Source organism: Balaenoptera borealis (genome assembly GCF_965194805.1).
Source record: "Balaenoptera borealis genome assembly, chromosome: 6".
In the NCBI taxonomy this organism is placed as follows: domain Eukaryota; kingdom Metazoa; phylum Chordata; class Mammalia; order Artiodactyla; family Balaenopteridae; genus Balaenoptera; species Balaenoptera borealis.
The window spans coordinates 15,353,916-15,374,546 of NC_138863.1; the positions used below are offsets into that span (position 1 = coordinate 15,353,916).

Here is a 20,631-nt window from a genome sequence, read left to right on the forward strand (position 1 = left end):
AGTCTCAAAATAACCGTCTTATCAGGGTTTGGATGCCAGTTTCTTTTATAGCACAGAGAGGGGGAGGAGATGAGGAAGTAAAGTAAAAAAGCCATAAGTTTTGCAAATATCCCCTGGAATGGCCAGCCTCGGGGAGGGGATGTGTTAATTTCTTCTTTCTTGCGGCCATCCACAGGTGGACAGGGTCCGGATGTTTCCCTGAACAAAGGCACTTTGGTTTAACGTTCAGGCAGAGGGGCAGGGTCCCCCGAGGCAGGCCATTATGTATAGACAGTATCCTTTCAGTGAACAAAAGCAAGGGGAAGCAAAGGTTAAAGTAAAAGAAACAGATCCAATATGTAGTCAGATCTGGCTCTTCCCTGTTACACTTACACTTACACACACACACACATATATGCGCGCGCGCAAGCTCAGAGCAAGACTGTGTGCTTAATGTTTGCCATTGCTTTGTGCCCGGACTAGGACAGCTCTGAACCCTCACCAAACCCTCCCTCCCTTGGTGTGCATTTGCAGGGCCAAGTGATTTCTAGCGATTCAGATCTGGTGGGCCCAACGAAGGGTCTCAGGACTTTTTTCAGAGAATCACTAACTATTGTTCCTCATGGGGACCCCAAGAAAACTGGTAGGAGCCAACCCAAGGTGTGTGGAGGTCACGTGGGGGAAATTGTATAGGGCCAGATGCATTGTTGAAGCCGGAACATATGATTAAAAAGACAGAATATCTTAAAAAAAATACATCACCATCAATATTTATATAATCGTAAAACTTTCAAAATAAGAGAGGTCATTTTGGGGCTTCCCTGGTTGCGCAGTGGTTAAGAATCTGCCTGTCAATGCAGGGGACATGGGTTCGAGCCCTGGTCTGGGAGGATCCCACGTGCCGCGGAGCAACTGGGCCCGTGAGCTGCAAGTACTGAGCCTGCGCGTCTGGAGCCTGTGCTCCGCAACAAGAGAGATCGCGACAGTGAGAGGCCCGCGCACCGCGATGAAGAGTGGCCCCCGCTTGCCACAACTAGAGAAAGCCCTTGCACAGAAACGAAGACCCAGCACAGCCAAAAATAAATAAATAAATAAAAATAAAAGTAGCTATAAAATTAAAAAAAAAAAATAATAATAATAATATTTTTTTTTTAAAAAAAGGGGCTTCCCTGGTGGCGCAGTGGTTGAGAGTCTGCCTGCCAATGCAGGGGACACGGGTTCGAGCCCTGGTCTGGGAAGATCCCACATGCCGCGGAGCAACTGGGCCCGTGAGCCACAACTACTGAGCCTGCGCGTCTGGAGCCTGTGCTCCGCAACAAGAGAGGCCGCGATAGTGAGAGGCCCGCGCACCGCGATTAAGAGTGGCCCCCACTTGCCGCAACTAGAGAAAGCCCTCTCACAGAAACGAAGACCCAACACAGCCAAAAATAAATAAATAAAAATGATTTTAAAAAAAAGAGGTCATTTTGTTCAACTCCACATTTCAGAGATGGTCAAACTGAGGCCAGAGATTAAAAAAAAAATCAGCCGAGTGACATTTATCATTTTTTTTAAATTAATTATTTTTGGCTGCGTTGAGTCTTTGTTGCTGCTTGTGGGCTTTCTCTAGTTGCGGTGAGCGGGGGCTACTCTTCGTTGCGGTGCGTGGGCTTTTCTCATTGTGGTGGCTTCTCTTGTTGCGGAGCACGGGCTCTAGGCGCGCGGGCTTCAGCAGTTGTGGCACACGGGCTCAGTAGTTGTGGTACGCAGGCTCAGTAGTTGTGGTGCACGGGCTTAGTTGCTCTGTGGCATGTGGGATCTTCCCGGACGAGGGATCGAACCCGTGTCCCCTGCATTGGCAGGCGAATTCTTAACCACTGCGCCACCAGGGAAGTCCCACTTGGCTAATTATTAAGAAACTCTGGACTAACTGATTACCCACCTGTAGCAGCCAGCAGTTATGAGCCCATCCCAGCCTGGCCATCCCCCCCACTCCAAGGCGTCTCCCTCTATTTCACTAAAACATGTACTATGGAAAATAGAGGTGGAACAATTCTCACTTGGATTAGAATCCCAGTCTTCTAATTCATAAGGTAACAAAACTATTCTTTGATTCAACGATTTCTGTTAAGTTAAAAGATTCGTGAGTCACCCCCATTTCATTCCCCTCTTTTTCTTAGGTATGCACCATGAAACCCAAGTCATGTTTAATGTTCTATCAAACCATTTATCACAAAGTATCATATAAACTGTCTCCTGTGATCAAACAGTGCATAGATAGAGAGACAGGCAGGCAAACTGATGGAAAAGGGGAATCACCCTCAAATCAATAAATGTGGTAGGATTTAGGGAACTTTTTCTTTTCTCAATTTTTTATTAACACAGTTCACTACTTGTAAAATGAAAAATAAAATTAATTGGGCATGTTTAATACACAAAAAACTCGACTATATTTAACACAGTTAAGGAAAATGGTTTGTGAGGGCAGCGGTTCATAACCAGGATTCTGGAATCAGACAGTCACGGGCTCAAATCCTGAGTCTGCTCCCTACTGGCTACATCAACTTGGCTGGCTTTCCATGCTGCTTCCTCACCTTTAAAATGACAATAATAGTGCCTATACCTCACTCCATAATGTTTATAGGGTGCACGGCCCCGAGTCCAGCACCCACTTGGAACTCAGTAAGATGACTACGGCTGGCTACACAGAGAGCTGTTGTCATCTTGAAGGCTGGCACAGAGGCTCTGCTCACGTTTAGGATCTTTACAGTGTTATTTGTTCATAAGCAGTTAGACTGTGGCTCCTTGAAAATGATTTATTCACTCCGCCTCACAGGGGACATAATAAGGTCACATGAGTGGGACTCAGCCCAGCGAGGAGAGCACTGGGGCTGGGCCTCGGGCACCACCAGGACTGCTGCAGGAGGCAAGAGGCCAAAGTGAGAGGGCACCCTAGGTCAGAGGTCAGCCTCAGTTTCCCAGATTAACCCTCAGATGGCTGAGGCCCAGCTCCCCCAAAGCAAGCACAAAGCCTCCCAGCCACCATGCCCACTGAGGCCACTGGTGCAACAGGGCTGACTGGCGCCTGGTGGCAGCTGGGCCTGGAAGAAAAGGAATGGAGGTCAAGGCTGTAGTCTGCACTGGGGAGAAGGGGCTGCAAAGGGTACACCTAGGGAAGCCCCAGGGCTGCCCTGGTGAAAGGAGAGGGAAGAAGAGAGGTGACCGCCATGAGGTGAACAAGACTGGGTGGGACTTCCCTGGTGGCGCAGTGGTTAAGAATCCACCTGCCAATGCAGGGGACACAGGTTTGAGCCCTGGTCCGGGAAGATCCCCCATGCTGCAGAGCAACTAAGCCCGTGCGCCACAACTACTGAGCCTGTGCTCTAGAGTCCATGATCCACAACTACTGAGCCCACTAGCCACAACTACTGAAGCCCGCGCGCCTAGAGCCCGTGCTCCACAACAAGAGAAGCCACCGCAGTGAGAAGACTGTGCACCGCAACGAAGAGTAGCCCCTGCTCACTGCAACTGGAGAAAGCCTGCGCACAGCAATGAAGACCCAATGCAGCCAAAAAAATAAAAATAAATAAAAATAAATAAATTTTTTAAAAAATAAATAAATTAAAAAAAAAAACAAGACTGGGTTTGTCTACTACCTCTCAAGCTTCCAGAAAATTCCAGAGGCCAAAATACAGTATGGCCTCTCCAGCTGTAAATTGGTAGAGCACTTAGCTGGGAAAAACCTTTCCTTCCCCTTCTCAGCATAGGGGTCACTTCCTAATCCTATGGGAGAGCTGCTGAGGGGTGTAAGGCTCCTTCCCCCTCCACCAGAGGTTCCTCAGGGGAGGACTGTCCCCATAGCGCAAATCCCCACCTCCTCGTGGGACAAAGGCCCATCTTTTCCCTACTCCTCCTTTTCCACTGGGCTCTTTGCAGAATTGGACAAGGAAGTGGAACGTGGGCCTCGGCCCAACAAGCCTGCGGGGTCAGCAGGCAGCCTCATCAGGCCTTCCCCTACTCCCTGCTCCCAACAAAGGTACCAAAGCCCTTCTCCTCTCCCAGGTCCCTGTAATGCCCTGGCCTTCTGGGGAGGGTAAAGAGTCTGGGACACACAGTCTGACAAGTGAGGGGGGACACCAGGGATGACAGCACAGAGAACTGCAGGACAAATGCCTGGGGAACCTGTGACATGAGTCTGCTGCACATACAGGGCACCTGCTAACGAGGCTGTGATGATATATAGAGCTTTTCCAACCAAATAGGCCCAATCCAATTATTATTTTGAATAATTGGGTTGGGGGGGAAAAAGAATTTAGCCATTTGAGGCAAGATGGTGCACTGGAAAGGAATGGATGGGGTTGGGAGATAGATGTATCTATTCTGCTTACTAGATGTGTCCCTTTGGGTAGATCACTTAACTACTCTTTGGGTTTTAGTTTTCTCACCTGTGAAATGGGGTTCTTGTATGTAAAGCATCTGGCAGGTAGAGAAGTCTCAGAAGGCAGCTGCTGTGAGAATCATACCCATTCAAGAATGCAGCTTTGGGACTTACCTGGTGGCGCAGTGGTTAGGAGTCCACCTGCCAATGCAGGGGACATGGGTTTGAGCCCTGGTCTGGGAAGATCCCACATGCCGCGGAGCAACTAAGGCTGTGCACCACAACTACTGAGCCTGTGCTCTAGAGCCGGAGAGCCACAACTACTGAGCCCATGTGCCACAACTACTGAAGTCCACGCTTCTAGAGCCCATGCTATCCAACAAGAGAAGCCACTGCAATGAGAAGCCCGCGCACCGCAATGAAGAGTAGCCCCTGCTCACCGCAACTAGAGAAAGCCTGCGCGCAGCAACAAAGACCCGACACAGCCAAAAATTAATTAATTAATTAATTATTTAAAAAAACAAGAATGCAGCTTTGCAAATGGAATTGATTGGTTAAAAAAATAGAGCATTGTTAAGATTTTATTCGAAAATTTCCTCTGAAAGAAAGGCCCCTGTGGCCTATTGATTAGCTCATTTTTCCTTCCCTTTGTTTTACAAATGAACGGGAGAGAATCTGGGACAAGGTCCAGTCCAGAAGGGTGCTTTGTAAAGACCCCCTAGGGAGTCGCCTGCAGGCAGCTGGGGAGAGCAGCCTCAGGCCTGGTCCTAGACTCCAGCCGAATTCAGAAAGTGAACTGAGGCTCTGCCCTGCCGGATGTGCCTTGGTTTCTGGTCTGGATATAACTTGGCAAAGGCTATTTGTTTTTCTTGATAAGACATTAAAAGCTACGATAAAACTAAAGGGAGAGGAAAAAGACTAACTGCATATCCAAACTCTGTATGAAATGATTAATTTTTTTTTTTTTTGCATTGTCTTAGCAGATCCAAACTAATTTCATCCTTAAAGACATCCTGCCTCCAGGCTCCTGGTGTCTCAAACAATCTCGTACCTAGCTAAGCTTGAAAGTAATCACACATCCTGAGATAAATTAAGTGAAGCATTTAGAAGTGATGCTCAGGGCCGAGAGTCAGGGGCGCTGGTCTCTATGTGGGAGGATTACAATTCTGCTCAATCAAAACCAAACCAAACCCAAAACCAGCATTGCAAGTCTTAGGGGGTTGAAAATTGGGACAGTAGTGAGGGTGGGGTGGCAGAAGAGTTAGGGAAGAATGTGGGCACGGGGGGAGGGGCAGATCATTTTTCAGGTAATGATGGTGATAATCAGAGAGATCCAAATCTGCTGAGTCCAGTTTTCAAGGTGGTTGCTGTTGTTTTTTTTTTTTTAAAGCTACACTAAAACCAAAACATTTCCTTGTTGTGTTTTAAAACCAAACCAATACAGTTTGCCTAACAAACACCCTAGAGACATTTACTTAATATTTAACTAAGGCTAAATGACAAGGTTCTACTTCAGAGGAACTGGGCAGAATCTCTGACACCTAATTCCATTTCATTCAATGCAAGTTAGTGAGGGTTACAATCTGGCCATTGTTGAATACTTCTCAAGACTCATTAATCTCAAGCAAGAACCAACTTAACAAGCAGGGCAATCTTTTGAAGTGAATGGTGGTAGTGGTTTAAACAGAGGATTAGGAGATAATCACATTAAAAGTCATCTTTTGGCACTAAAATTGACCCCTGTCTAAGGGTTGTGAATTACAGGGATGGGGCAGGCTGTTTTGCACTCCTCTCTTACCAAGTTTCAGAGACTCCCCTGTGACACAGCCAGATGGCAGCCTGCCCACATCCAAAGAGACACCACTGCATTTAGACATGTTATCATAAAGCTACCTCTTAACCAATTTATGGAACTGTTTATAAAATAATACCCTAGACTCTGCTGCAGTTAGACACTAGATCATAGACACAGTTTAAATATAAATTTTAGTTCTACTTTATAATGTAGATATCAGCTAGCTAGCTTTCAATAATCAGAATGTGAGATGTAAAATCCATCATTTAAACTCAAGCTCTCCAACATAAGTTAATTTGACTTGCAGGAGTAGGAACGGAAGGACCTGCCAAGAGGAATCTTCTGCTGTTATGACTTCCTTATCGCCAGGATTTTGAGTGTACATAAAAATGGAATCTATAGTCACGAAGCAATTCAGCATTTCCTTTTAAAGCATTCCTTTGATCGTGTTGAACACAAAACAGCAGACTGCCTAACAAATATTTAGCAGTGGATTTGATATGCATTTCTAATGTACTTTCTAATATTGAGGGGTTCCCAGCACAAAATATGTAAAACCACATTAGCATTTGGTCTGCAAAAGAGATGACAGGCCTTTTTTTTTTTTTTTAATGTTATCCTGCCCAGCATTTACTCTTTGCCTTCTTACTCCATGCCATGGATGGATCTCTTAAGTGTCACATAGCGAACATATAAAGAAGAGTCATGACCATGTTATATGCCTCCAAAGATTCTCTAGCTGGGTCCTTTCATTTTGAAGCTAGGGATGCTGCAGGCCAGAATCATGAAGTGGCTTGAGCAAGGTTTCACTGCTATGATTATAGTCCAAGTCTCTTGATGTTTCAACCTGGCCCGTGGCTCTGGGCCCCAATTAATTGTCTATCGCTGCCCCCAACACGGCTGTTTGGACGAAATACAGTCAACATACGCACTGACCCCGAGATGGATGGAGTTGTGCTACACAGTGAGCTGGGTCAGACTGTCTTGGAACTCTGAACTAAAAGACAGGAAGTTACCAGCTGGCAACAGGAGGTAAAGAAGCAGATCCTGGAGCACCTGCTTAATTGTACCAGAAACCAAGCTGTTCACTGGCATCAGCTCCTGTGAGGTTCTGGCTCCTATGGGATTCCTCGTAACCTTACAACAAATCCCCCCTTTCCTGAGCTAGTTTGAGTGGAAACCAAAAAACACCCTATAAACATCAGCCTCATGTTCCTTTCATGGTATTTCAGGATCAGGAACCTCTGACCAAACCTCAAAGCTGCTGATAGAGGTAGAAACAGCCCCCCTCCCCTGACATGAACACTCCTTGCTTCCATTCAAGGAGATCATCAAAAGCCATAAATTGGATTGAGGGGACTTTAAAAAAAAAACCCAAAAAAACCACGAATTATTAGAAGAGAGATTAACCCTGCCCAGAAACTCTCAGAAGCAACCAGATCTTCAACATTCAAGAACAGTTTGGATAGGATGACAATTACTTAAAAATAACCACACATGGGTTAGAATGGTGGAGACTGTATCCTTTGGTGTTAGGTAAAAGAAGTGTTTACAAATGGGGAAAAAAGGCAAGGAAAAACTCCAAGACAAATTTAAACCTTCCTGGAGTTTAGGCAGCAAGAATCAGGTTTTCTAACAGCTGGTTGCCCCTGAGTAAGCTATTTTGTGGCCAGGGAAACTGCAGGCCAGGAAAATTAAGTGCCTGAAGATGGGAGTCCCAAATTCAAAAGTCTTAAAGGGGCCAGGGAGGTCACAAAAGGTAGGGCAACAAGGAGTGGTGAGGTCTGTGCCTAAAACTAAAGTGAACACCCAGCATAAAAGCATTGAAATTCAATTTTAAGGTATTTTCTTAGGTCACTATTGCTGATACCATAAACTTACATACCATTTCTCAAAATCTTAAATTTCTAAAAATCTTTTATATATAAAGGCACATTGCCTCTGAGACATGGAAAATCAATAGTTGAATACATTTTATGTTAACAACTGCTGAAAAGCAATTAAAAACTTAAAGCCCTTTAAAAATATACTCAAAGGACAGACTGACAATTCACAAGAGTTAACACAAATGGCTGATGAAAGTCCGAAAAATATTTTCATTTTCACTAAAAATATATGAAAATTAATGGAGGTACCATTTTTCATCGGTTTAATCAGCAATGATTGAAAAAATGAGAACTCACAAAGGTTATGAGGAAGAGTCTAAATGAGTACTCTCACACAGCTGATCAGGGGTACTGATAGCGAACAACATTCCTAGGAATATAATTTAGCAACATGCATCACTATCCTTAATGATTCTATCAATCCTATGTGTCAGGACGTTTCCTCTCTTAGGAATAAGCTTATTCTTCCCTAGCGAATAATGTCATTTCATTTTAAATTAGTCAAGACAAAGTTGAAAGACAAATTCATGGCTCAACTTAAGGCATTCATCTCCTATTCTATCTGTATTCCCCCTAATTTTGATTTTACCTACATTTCCCATTTTTCTCTTGCATCTCATCTTGAATGCCATGCAAGATCTGTGAAAAGAGGCAGGATGTAAGTATCGTAAGAACAGAGAAGATGAGCCTTCCATGGATCAGCTGTGGTATCGATATTTGCACTGTTATTTTACAAAATGGAGAATAACTTTATTTAGCAAAAAGTGAGATTTTGCCTCATGTTACAAAGCTGAACACGATGCAGTTTCAATGAAATTGCCTCTAACCCTTTTAGACACAAGCAGTACTATTGTCTTTTTTGGTGGGGCTGTCACCACACCACAGTGGAAGCCAGGAGATCAGATAATCACTCAGTTGGGCAGTGACTCCTCGTGAAGCACTATCTATAACATCTCTTTATGAGCATCTAATGAATAACCCATTCGTGGCCTTTTCTGTCCCAAGGTCGAAGATTCTATTGAATACAATGACAGGTTAAAAACCTCGATATGTGACAGAAGAAGAAAATACCTCATTGATGTTTTTCAGCTAATTAAAAAAAAGCTTATCTAACTTTTCTGGGATAAGATACCTTTGACTTGTCAAGAAGAGCCTATAGAAGACACTTAAGTAGTAGATAGAGTTAATAAATGCCATTACAGGCAAACCTGAAATACAATCACAGCAAATATGCAATAGAAGAGAACCTTGGGCAAGTCGTTTTAATGCTTAAAGCCTCAGCTTCAACATCACTTAAAAAAAAAAAAATCAACAGTGAATGCTCTTCGTGTCTTTCAGCTGTGTTCTTCTAAGAAACAACAGTGGCGGCCCTCTCTAGCACAAGAGGCCTTAGGGGACAGGATCAAATCCACTTAATCCAAAGTGATCCTTTCTACATGTCAGTTTCCTAATCTGTAAAACTGGCAATAATCACTTCTCAGGATTGCTGGCAGGATTAAATTAGGTAAAATATGTAAAGCATTATTACACTGAGTGGCATGTATACTAAGGCCTCAACATGTAATATGGCTTATTATTATTTGAAGTATTACTATCCCAATCTATAAAATGATACCAACCCATTGTTATGAAGATCAAATAACACAGATGCCAACAAAAGCAATAAGAGAAGTGCAATAGACAAGAGGAACAATTATGATTGTGATAAGAAAACAGTTAATATAACCATAAATTCTGCTAAGCTACTTCAGACAGTATGAGTCACCCCTAATATAACAAATTATTTTTAAAAGCAATGAAACCTGTTGAGACTTCATCCAATGACAATTGTCGAATTAATATGAAATTTGTCAAGATGTTTGACACCCTTGGACACAGCTGCCTTCCAAAGGATTTTGGGTGAGAAAAGATGTTTAAAGTTAGGGGGACTTCAAATTCTGCCCCTTATATAATTAACATTTCTTCACCCTCACCCCTTAAAGAGGCAGCCACTAATTTAGGGATATCCCTTACAGGAGACAGGCTGCCTCAGCAGGAAGCTGATTGCCCAAAAGAATCTCACCCGTCTCCACCCCTCCTTCCCTCCCAGCTCCCAACACCATCAGGAATTTTCCTTCCCTCCACCCACTTTCAGCACTGGAGCCAAACCAAGCCTCTCTCATTATTATCTCTGCAGCTGAGCACAAAGCAAACACCTTCACACCTCTGAACCCTCCCCCACCCACCCCAGCCTCTACCTCTCTCCCTCTGCCACTTCTTCCTTCCCTCCCTCCATCCCCACCTTGGACCGGCCACTATTCCCTCCACTGGAACTGACAGGAATGCACACACTGCTTCACTGATACGAATTACATACCTCTCTGCATGGGGGCCTTTTGGACCTGGCCATGCACCCACTTTTGAAAGCAAATAGCACATCGCCAAAGCTCAGGACAAACTACATACTCAAAGGTTGCTCTTTCCTCTCTCAGGTAAAGACTTTATTTGTCCACTCGCTGACAAAAGACTAGTAATTCTACCTCAAACGGGAAATCTTTTGAGCCCTTTGAAATGAGGACTCCAAAGTGAAAAATAACAACCTATAATGACAATCTGAGTCCCCTAACCACTGCCTCCCATCAGGTCTAAACATCTTCCCGGCCCCTCAGGAAAAGTTCTCCACCCTCAGCGGGCAAGATAATTGGCCTTGAGCTGACTGTACACAGTCAGTATAAGATTTTCCCAGGTTACTAGAAGTATTTTGCATCATTTGCCCCACTTGACAACCATAAAAGTTGGAAGTTTTGGTTTTTTTTTTGGTATCTCAGAAAATAAATGAGAGGAAAAGAAACTCAAGCACCACGGGTCTTGGGTGCATTTTCACATCCTAAGAACAGAAGGATTGCATCCCGCTCCCTGTCTCTCCTCCCCCAGCTCCTCCAGTGGACATCACCTCTCTACAGGAACAGAAGCCGCTTCCAAAAGGAAAGGGCAACTGCACTAATACTCATCTTTTGCAAGATGCCTATGCTTTTGCAGATTCTCGTTGGATCATACTTTTAACAGAAGCTAGATTTCAGAAGAGGGCTGGAAGGGAGACAGGGATGGAGAAAGGAAAAAGTGGCTTGTAGTTTGAGAGAGAAAAGGAGCAAATAGGAAGAATTCGGGGCCAAATAATCTTAACCATAAGCCTGAGGGACCTTAGCTGTCCTTCAAGGCCAGAGGCTTCAAACAAAGCCTCGGAAGTTTAGACTTCAAGGATCCTTTGTTCAATTGGCATATAGAGATTTTAAAAATGTAAGCCCTACATTTAAAGATTTCACATGAAAAAGAGATCTGACCACCCCAGCCTGTCTTTCCTCTCTCAGGCACAGGTGGAGGTGAGGGGTAGCCGCTCCCAATGCCCCAGGTGCCCCACCCACCAGCCCTCCCCACCCAGCACTTCACTGCTTTATTCCTCTGCCCTGCCTTTTAGGATATCTGCACTTATGCCTCCTGATCAAGGCCCCTCTCACTTGTTCTACAAATGAGAAAAATAAAAGCACCAGGGGCGCAGCCACGGCTTCTCAGAGCAGAGCCGCCTGAGAACCCCAGCTTCTTTAGATACGACAGGCACTTTTTTTTTTTTTTTTAACTGAAGTAGAGTTGATTTACAATGTTGTGTTAGAATTTCTACTGTACAGCAAAGTGATTCAGTTATTCATATATATATTCTTTTTCATATTCTTTTCCACGATGGCTTCTCACAGGATGTTGAATACAGTTCCCTGTGCTATACAGTAGGACCTTGTTGTTTATCCATCCTATATATACTAGTTTATATCTGTTAATTCCAAACTCCCAATCCTTCCCTCAGCTCCCCCGCCCTCCACACCGGCAATCACAAGTCTGTGCTCTATGTCTGCCAGTCTGTTTCTGTTTCGTAGAGCGGTTCATGCATAAAGAAGATGCGGTACATATATAAAATGGAATACTATGCAGCCATAAAAAAGAATGAAATAACGCCATTTGCAGCAACATGGATGCAGCTAGGGAATATCATACTAAGTGAAGTAAGTCAGAAAGAGAAAGACAAATATCATATGATATCACTTATATGTGGAATCTAAAATATTTCTTGACCAGGCACTTCTGAAGCTGTTTTCAGAGCAGAATCTTGAGTCAGGGAAACAGCCGTGCTGGCAACCTTGTCCCTGAGGCCCCCGCTCCCGGCTAAACCATCTTTGCCCTAAGAATTGGTTGATCTTTAAGACTCTTTCGCCTTCTTGGACTCATCACCATGTGTTATCACGCTTCTGGCGACTTGCAGAGTCCTCGCATGCACCAGGCCATACCCTATATGTCTTCATGATGATTCTGGGAGATGTGCATTATTGACACCATTTTACAGGCTCAGGACAAGGGCACACGGACAAGCGCAGTGGCTGAGCTGCACTTGAACCCAGGCCTATCTGATCCCAGGGTCCGGACGCTGGCAGCATGCCTTGCTGCCTTGCAAATAACCACCATCTCCCCCAGTTTAAAAAAAAAAAAAATCAGGGACTTCTCTGGTGGTCCAGTGGTAAAGAATCCGCCTTACAATGCAGGGGACGAGGGTTCGATCCCTGGTCGGGGAACTAAGATCCCACATGCCACGGGGCAACTAAGCCCACACGCCACAACTACTGAGCTCTCGCGCCTCAACTAGAGAGCCTGCATGCCGCAAACTACAGAGCTCACCTGCCCTGGAGCCTGTGCACCACAACCAGAGAAGAGAAAACCTGCATGCCACAACTAGAGAGAAGCCTACATGCCTCAACTAAGACCCGATGCGGCCCAAAAAATAAATAAAATAAATAAATAAATAAATAAAAATCAGAACTTATTTGATCCTGAACAAAGTTCCACGATAGGGTCCCAGACAAAACATCAGAAGGGGCTCCACCTCTCCACCCAGAATTATCATTGGGTTTTCGTGTATACGCCAGCTGCCCACATAATACTACCAGCTTCCTCAGAGAAGTTGCCCTGCCTTACATGCTTTTGTGTATCCAAAAGACATGGGGTAGTTACACTTAATACCACTCGGAATTATTAGTCAACAGCTCCTATTTTCAGTTTTTGATCAAATTTTACTAAAAGGGGTTTCTTGGGAAGAAGCATTTTATGTCCCTTCATGGATTCTCAGAAAGGTCCTTTTCCTGCACATCACCTCTCCCCTCTCATAGTCTTATTCACCCATAGCTTTTAAATCTTTCCTTCCATTTTCCCAAAGTAAACCAGGTAAAAATTCAACTCTAAGTGATTTTTAAAAAAGAGCATATATGCAGAGTACTTGAATACCAAAGCAGGTAGCTGTTGTAGAAGTAATACTGGTTCATGAGTAATACTAATACTTACAACCCATATGATGGTCAGTCTTCTGGACAAATAAGGATCAATATTCCAGTGAGTGAATGGAAGGAATGTGATGTAGAACACTTCTTGTCCCAAAGCAGCTGAAAATCTGAATAGGTAATAGTAGAAATAATTCTTCACAATGTACTTCTGTACATAAGCCTAAAAGACAAAAGTTAGAAGACCCTGTGAGTTCATTGAACAGGTCACTATAAGGCAAGTTTTAAAAACCTCTATCTAAGGACTTCCCTGGTGGTCCAGTGGTTAAGACTCCGTGCTCTCAATGCAGGGGGACCTGGGTTTGATCCCTGGTCAGGGAACTAGATCCCACATGCATGCCGCAACTAAGACCCAGCGCAGCCAAATAAATAAATAAATATTTAAAAATAAATTAAAAAAATAAAAACCTCTACCTAGGGACTTCCTTGGCCGTCCAAAGACTCCTTGCTTCTACTGAAGTGGGTGTTGGTTCCATCCCTAATCGGGGGAACTAAGATCCCACATGCCCTTAGATGTGGTCCCCAAAACCCCCAAACAAACAAAAACTAAACAAAACAAAAAAAACCCTCTATCTACGATTCACAGGGTTTCAATTGCCAAGGTGCTACCTCCTCTCCCCTTGTGTAATTACAGTATCAATACTAGCAGCCTACAGTGTTATTGAACATCTATCAACCCCCAGGTGTCTACACAAACACAGATGATGTTAATTCTTCATAAAATTAAATTAGTAACATCCAAGACAGAAATATCAGGGAAAGACACACAAAAAAACCCAAACCTTTCTCCTGTGTCCACAGAGGGCTAGAAACTCAAGGGAGGTGAACTCTGATAGCACACTGTGTGGGTCTATGACCGTAGTAGGCAGGAGAATGTCCCCAAAGATGTCTACCTCCTAATCCTTAGAACCTGCGAAGATGTTACCTTACACGGCAAAAGGGGCTTTGCAGATGTAATTAATGATTTCGAGATTGAGGGGTTCCCCTGGATTATGTAGGTGGCTTCAATGGAATCACAAAGATCGTTAAAAAATAGAAGGAGGCAGAAAAGTCAAGAGTCAGAAAGTGATTTGAAGATGGAGGAAGGAGCCAAGAGTCAAGGGATGCCGGCAGCTTCTAGAAGCTGGAAAAAGTGAGGAAAAGGATCCTCTCCTTGAGGCTCCAGAAGGACCACAGCTCTGCTGATACCTTGATTTCAGCCAGATAAGAACCATTTTGGACTTCTGACCTCCATATATTTTGTATCCACAGAATAAATATGTGTTGTTTTAAGCCACTAAGTTCGTGGTAATTTGTTGCAGCAACAAGAGATTAACTAACATGAAGACTTTAGAAAAATCACTTGCAGATGAATGTTTGTAATTTACCTTTTGAATGGGATTCGTCAAGTCGGCCCACTACAGTGATGGTGTAAGAAACACAGCAAGTACGCATGGGGCCCGCTAAAATGCACTCCCATTTTCCATCATCCTTCTCCACCCTGTTATCCTGGTAGTAGGCAGGGAGGAAAAAAAAAAAAAGACTTAAGGAAAAAAAAAAAAGGCTTATGTTGACACTGCCCTCGGCTCCAGAGGCATATCTGGATTCGTGTAAACCAGTCATGGTTAAGTTCAAAAATTCAGCCTCAAGCCAAGCAGTACATGGCACTACCTGGGAGGAAGTTGCTAGTCAGGAGTGAGCATACAATGTAAGCCAGAAGTTCCTCTCTCTTCTGGGATGAACTTTACTTCTAAGTGAATTCAAAGGAGAAAGAATGGATCCATCCTAAAGTAGAAAGACAGTAATGCACAAAATGAATTAAATAAGGAAGTGTATAGTTCTACCTCTCTGCCAAGATACTATGGTTAGATGTGCAAAACAAGGTCAAGGGACTGAGATGAATAAATGACAAACTCCTCCCTCCTTCTGCCTGTGTCTCATTATCTAATGTGAGGACTAATCTCTGCAGATTCTGTTTCATAAACATACATCCAACAGGCTTGACCTTGGGGCAAATCCTGTGAAGCGACCCTTTTTACGTAAAAATTAGTTATTTTAATGCACCAGCTGTCAGGTACACTTGGTAATCTGTCCTGCTTTGAAGCTTTATGAGGAAAACTTTTGCCAAACTTTGACAAGGGTCAAACCCCTCCCTCGTGTTATTTCATGGTACCCAAGTGTTATATGACATGATAAATGTTCAGCAACAACCATTCTCTACCCTAGAGACTTAACTGAGACCAAGTTCAATATTTTCATCCTAGTAAATAATTGAAAAGACTGGTATGGATGACAGCAAACTGCTTTAGTGTTACATATTACTACTTAATATCTTTAGGCATGCCTTTTACATTCTCTTAGGAACTCTCTTTTTTTAATTTTTAGGAACGCTCTCTTTTTTTTTTTTTTTTTGGAGTAGAGAGCTAAATATTCTCTAAATCTTCTTAGAAACAAAAAGCAAAGGTGAAGTTAAAAATATCAACGTGTGTATAGGGCAGCCAAAGGAGCTTTTAGATAACATCTCTGTATAGGTAATTAAATAGCTTGAGAGCCAATATTTGCTTCCAAATTCTTGAGAATTATATGTACTGTAAATAAAGTAGTTAAGTACTTGTCTTTTCAGGACAAGAATCTAAGTTTCCCTTGTAGGAAATCTCAGTGGGTATCACTTCAATATATCTTTGTAAATAAGAATTTCAGTTTCAGTGTATGTGTTGGTCGCATCGGGAACAATTAGAGAGAAAAGAAACCGGGGTTAGAAACAGAAATGGTAGATAAAGTGAATGGCAGAGAGAAGAGGAGATAAAACTGAGAGACAGGAAACCAAATCCTGGAACAAAAACATCCATCAGTACATTCTGTAGAACTGGTCGCGCCCAAGGAGCTGACATGCCAGGCAGTGGGGCCGTGTTTCTGCAGCACAGACTCAGGAGTCAGTGATTAGCAGCTAATTTTTAGGCAAAAGATCAGGAAAAGCACTGAACATTCAGGTGAGTGGAGAGGAGCTATTTTTAGAAATAAAATACCCCTTAGTATGCCAATCATCTGCCTCAAAGCCAAAGAAGTTTCCGGTAAACAAGGGATGATAAGATGGAAATTACCCAGATAGCCATTATTACTAACTGCAAAATGTCACTGATATTCTCATTTGTCTATTTGATTTCCTGGTTTATTTTCTTGAAAGTGAAAAAGGAAAATGTTTTTGCAGGTGGGGGTGAAAAACATGATCTCAGTCTCCCAATGCCATCTTTCCCTTTTGGTCACAAATTTCTCAAAAGCACATTCTCCTAAAATGGGGTTTTTGGTAACTTAAGGTTTGGGTGGGAGAAGAGCTGCTCTATTTTGCAGATACCAGAGTATTCCCTGTTCTCTGCAAGGCTGCTTTCAGTGCATAACTAAGTCAGGACCGACAGGGAGCCATACAGATTGACCGCAAGATGAAGACAAAGAACGCCGAGAATATATGACTCCTTGATTTAGGTCTGCCCCGAAACACCTGAACAGTGTTTAGTTTTCCAAATGCACACAGAGGAGTCCTAAATGCAAAGGAAATATGGCCAGGTCAGCACCCCTGGCTGGAATAAGGGCAGACCCAGACAGAAAAGAAGCGAATGCCCTGCACACTTGGTAGCTGGCCCAGCTTTTGAGCTGTCAAAGGAGGAATACAAGAAATAGCTTTTAGGGCTTCCTTGGTGGTGCAGTGGTTAAGAATCCACCTGCCAATGCAGGGGACACAGGTTTGAGCCCTGGCCTGGGAAGATCCCACATGCCGCAGAGCAACTAAGCCCGTGCACCACAACTACTGAGCCTGTGCTCTACAGCCTGCAAGCCACAACTACTGAGCCCACACGCCACAACTACTGAAGCCTGCGTGCTTAGAGCTCATGCTCCGCAACGAGAAGCCACCGCAATGAGAAGCCTGCGCACCTCAACAAAGTGTAACCCCCACTCACCACAACTAGAGAAAGCCCACACACAGCAACAAAGACCCAATGCAGTCGAAAAAATAAATAAATTTATTAAAAGCAAAAAAAAGAAAAAGAAATAGCTTTTAGCCAAAACAATGTGTGACCTTGGGTAAGTCAATTCGCCTTTCTGAACCTCAACGGCCTCAGCTGCAAAGGATGGAGTAGGATTAGTTCAGTTGGCTTTTAATATACAAAAAGAAAATTTAAGTAGAGAAAGACCCATTAAACAGAACGTTACCCCAGGACCTATTATATAAAAAGATTGAAACCAATTGGTTGAAAGTGAGGAGGGGCCCAGGGAACCCCTATTTCAGGCCAGGCACCCCCCCCATCCCAAACCCCAAGTTTTTCTCTGGAATATCCCCTCAGAGCAGTTCCGTAATCAGTTTGGAAACCACTGACCTTAATCTCTGCTCGACCTCACATACCACCTTTCTGTAACTACCACCTTTCTGTAATCTTTGGCCTTGAGTACACAGGCTATAGGCATTCTGACCTTGAGGTCTTTAAAGGACTTGATAAACTCTGGACCAATGTCATTGCAAGGTCAAATTACTTATCTCCATTTTTTTTTAGATTAGAACTGTAAATGCAAGTATTCTTCCAAAGGTCAAGTTTGAGATACTACTCTATCTCAACACAGCCGGAAGGAATTCACATCCGGGAGGGTAGTATCTAAGGCTCCCAGCAGCCCATATAATTGGAAGCAGTAGAAGGAGCTCATTCTCTTTGGCTGAGAGAGATCAAATCTATACAGGGTACAGCACAGTCTTACTTAAAAATAATTTTAGGACTCAAAGCTTTTATAGATCACACCAAACAGCAGCATTTCCTTCACCGTGGCTTTGCTTTAGAGAAGTTTTACAGACCGATGAGAAAGAGGCAAGTGAGTCCAGAGTAAAGTGGCCTGGAGAAAAGAGCCCAGGAAGAGGGGAGGGTGCAGAGCTGGTGGACAAACTTTGCATCCACAAACTCTGGACGCAAAGTGTCTCGGATTAAATCCAGGCTGTTTCAACACTCACTACCTGAATAATCTCACACCAATGACTTGATCTCCTGGGGCCTCAGATTCCCCTTCTGCAAATGGGAATAATAACAGTACATACCACGTGAGGACGCTGGGAAGATTAAATCAGAGGTTGTTGCTGGTGTGTGCAAAGCGTTCAGGTCAAAGCCTGGCAGAGAAACGTCTCACAAAGACCTAGCTCTTGGCTGTGAATGATGATGGTGGCAGTGAGGATTTCCCACAAAGCACTTCTCGATTATAACACACATGCAACTCACCTGGATCTTGTTAAAAATGCAGATTTTGATGCAGTTCACCTGCGACAGGGTTGTAAGTTCTAATGGGCTCCCAGGTGATGCATATGCTGCCAGATTGCCCCCCCATGGACCATACTTTGAGTAGCAAGGAACAAGGACACCCCAGTGAAGTGTTTTTAAACCCAAAAGGAAGGCTCTCAGGTTTAATTCTCAGTGTTAGAGGAAGCCTCAATGGGAGTTTAAGAGAGTAAGATAACGTGATCAAAGCGACAGGTAAAAATGCTGGTGACAAACCAGAAGGGAACAGTTAGTGAATTCTACGGACAATACTACAGTGGTCCGAATGCAGGAACTGAGCTCAGGCACACCCCTCAACCACAGAAGGTACTAATGGGAAGGGCACGAGGAAGAGGCGTCCTGATGAAATAGCAGCGGATCAAACAACCAACTGACGACGCAGAAAGAAGCCATCCCAAGCTCCCTGTCTTCATCCGAGTAGGGTCTGCATAAATTCCTGGATGACAAATCCAAAATTAGTTAAGGAGTCGTGAAGCTTGAAAACCATTCCTAACCTCTCAGACCATCACGGTACAGAAAAAGAAACCTCATTTCCCTAAAAAGGGCTCTTGCACCACCGTCAGAATCCTGGCTTGGAAACAAGGTTCTCTGGCTCTGCAGGCAGGAGCATCTGCCATTATGTTCTTTGCTAAGATAGAAGCAGCAATTTGCTTTATTTTTAAGATAAAAACTCACAGGAGAGTATTCCATTAAAATCAATGGTTTTTGGAATTCTCAACTGGTTTTTTTTTTATATAAAGTTATTTTATTTATTTATTTTTGGCTGTGTTGGGTCTTCATTGCTGCACACAGGCTTTCTCTAGTTGTGGCGAGTAGGGGCTACTCTTCGTTGCGGTGCACGGGCTTCTCATTGCGGTGGCTTCTCTTGTTGCAGAGCATGAGCTCTAGGCGCGTGGGCTTCAGTAGTTGTGGCACGCGGGCTCAGTAGTTGTGGCTTGCAGGTTCTAGAGCACAGGCTCAGTAGTTGTGGCTCACAGGCTTAGTTGCTCCATGGCATGTGGGATCTTCCTGGACCAGGGACCGAACCCATGTCCCCTGCACTGGCAGGCGGATTCCTAAACACTGCGGCACTTGGGAAGTCCCTAAACTGTTTTTTTTAACCCAACTTGGGAAAGGCTTTGTGATTTCTAGTCACATCTGCTATACATTCAACCTACACACTGATTCTTCTCATCAGCTCCCAAGGGTTGTCAGCCTGGCATTATTCTTCAAGGTGGGAATTGCTTCATGTGCTTGGGGTTGTGGGAGAAAAGGGGCATCAGCCTAGGTCTCCAGACTGACAGCCATTTACAGAGATGGGGGCCTACCCAGAAATGCCTTCCATGGCTGGGGCAATGTCCTGAAAGGCAGTCGATTCGGAACTAAAACTCTGCAAGCCTTGCTCTCTGATTCTCACGCTCAGCATATATTCATCCAGAATTTCTAATCTAGAGCCTAAAGATTAGGAAGGGCAAATCTAACGAACTTGATGCTACTTCCATTAGAGCCTACACTTCGCGAGGTTTTGGTCCTGCTACTCTCTCTGAAAGACTCGGCTTTGGTGGGCATGCCATTACACGCTGCAGAGGTGGAATATTTGCAAAATAAACACTCGAAGTTATTATAAGACACCGACTAGCATGTTAACACGCCAAGTACAAACCAAGCAATGCCCAACATTTTTTTTTTTAATTTATTTATTTTGGCTGTGTTGGGTCTTCGTTTCTGTGCGAGGGCTTCCTCCAGTTGCGGCAAGCGGGGGCCACTCTTCATCGCGGTGCGCGGGCCTCTCACTGTTGCGGCCTCTCTTGTTGCGGAGTACAGGCTCCAGACGCGCAGGCTCAGTAGTTGTGGCTCACGGGCCTAGTTGCTCCGCGGCATGTGGGATCCTCCCAGACCAGGGCTCGAACCCGTGTCCCCTGCATTGGCAGGCAGATTCTCAACACTGTGCCACCAGGGAAGCCCCCCCCCCAACATTTTTTTAAAAATTGAA

The 20,631-nt window shown here is 44.1% G+C and overlaps 1 protein-coding gene across 6 annotated transcripts in view; it reads right to left on the reverse strand.

The window, feature by feature from the left end:
* SGPP2 (sphingosine-1-phosphate phosphatase 2) overlaps positions 1–20,631 on the reverse strand; it is a 142,261-nt gene that overhangs the window by 80,850 nt on the left and 40,780 nt on the right. For 5 of the 6 annotated variants that reach the window (XM_082396821.1, XM_082396817.1, XM_082396819.1 and 2 more), the window contains one exon: positions 13,376–13,534. The exons of the other annotated variant lie outside the window; for it this stretch is intronic. In XM_082396821.1, the coding sequence (XP_082252947.1) occupies positions 13,376–13,534 (159 nt within the window). The remainder of the gene's footprint in view (positions 1–13,375; positions 13,535–20,631) is intronic. 6 annotated transcript variants of the gene reach the window in all.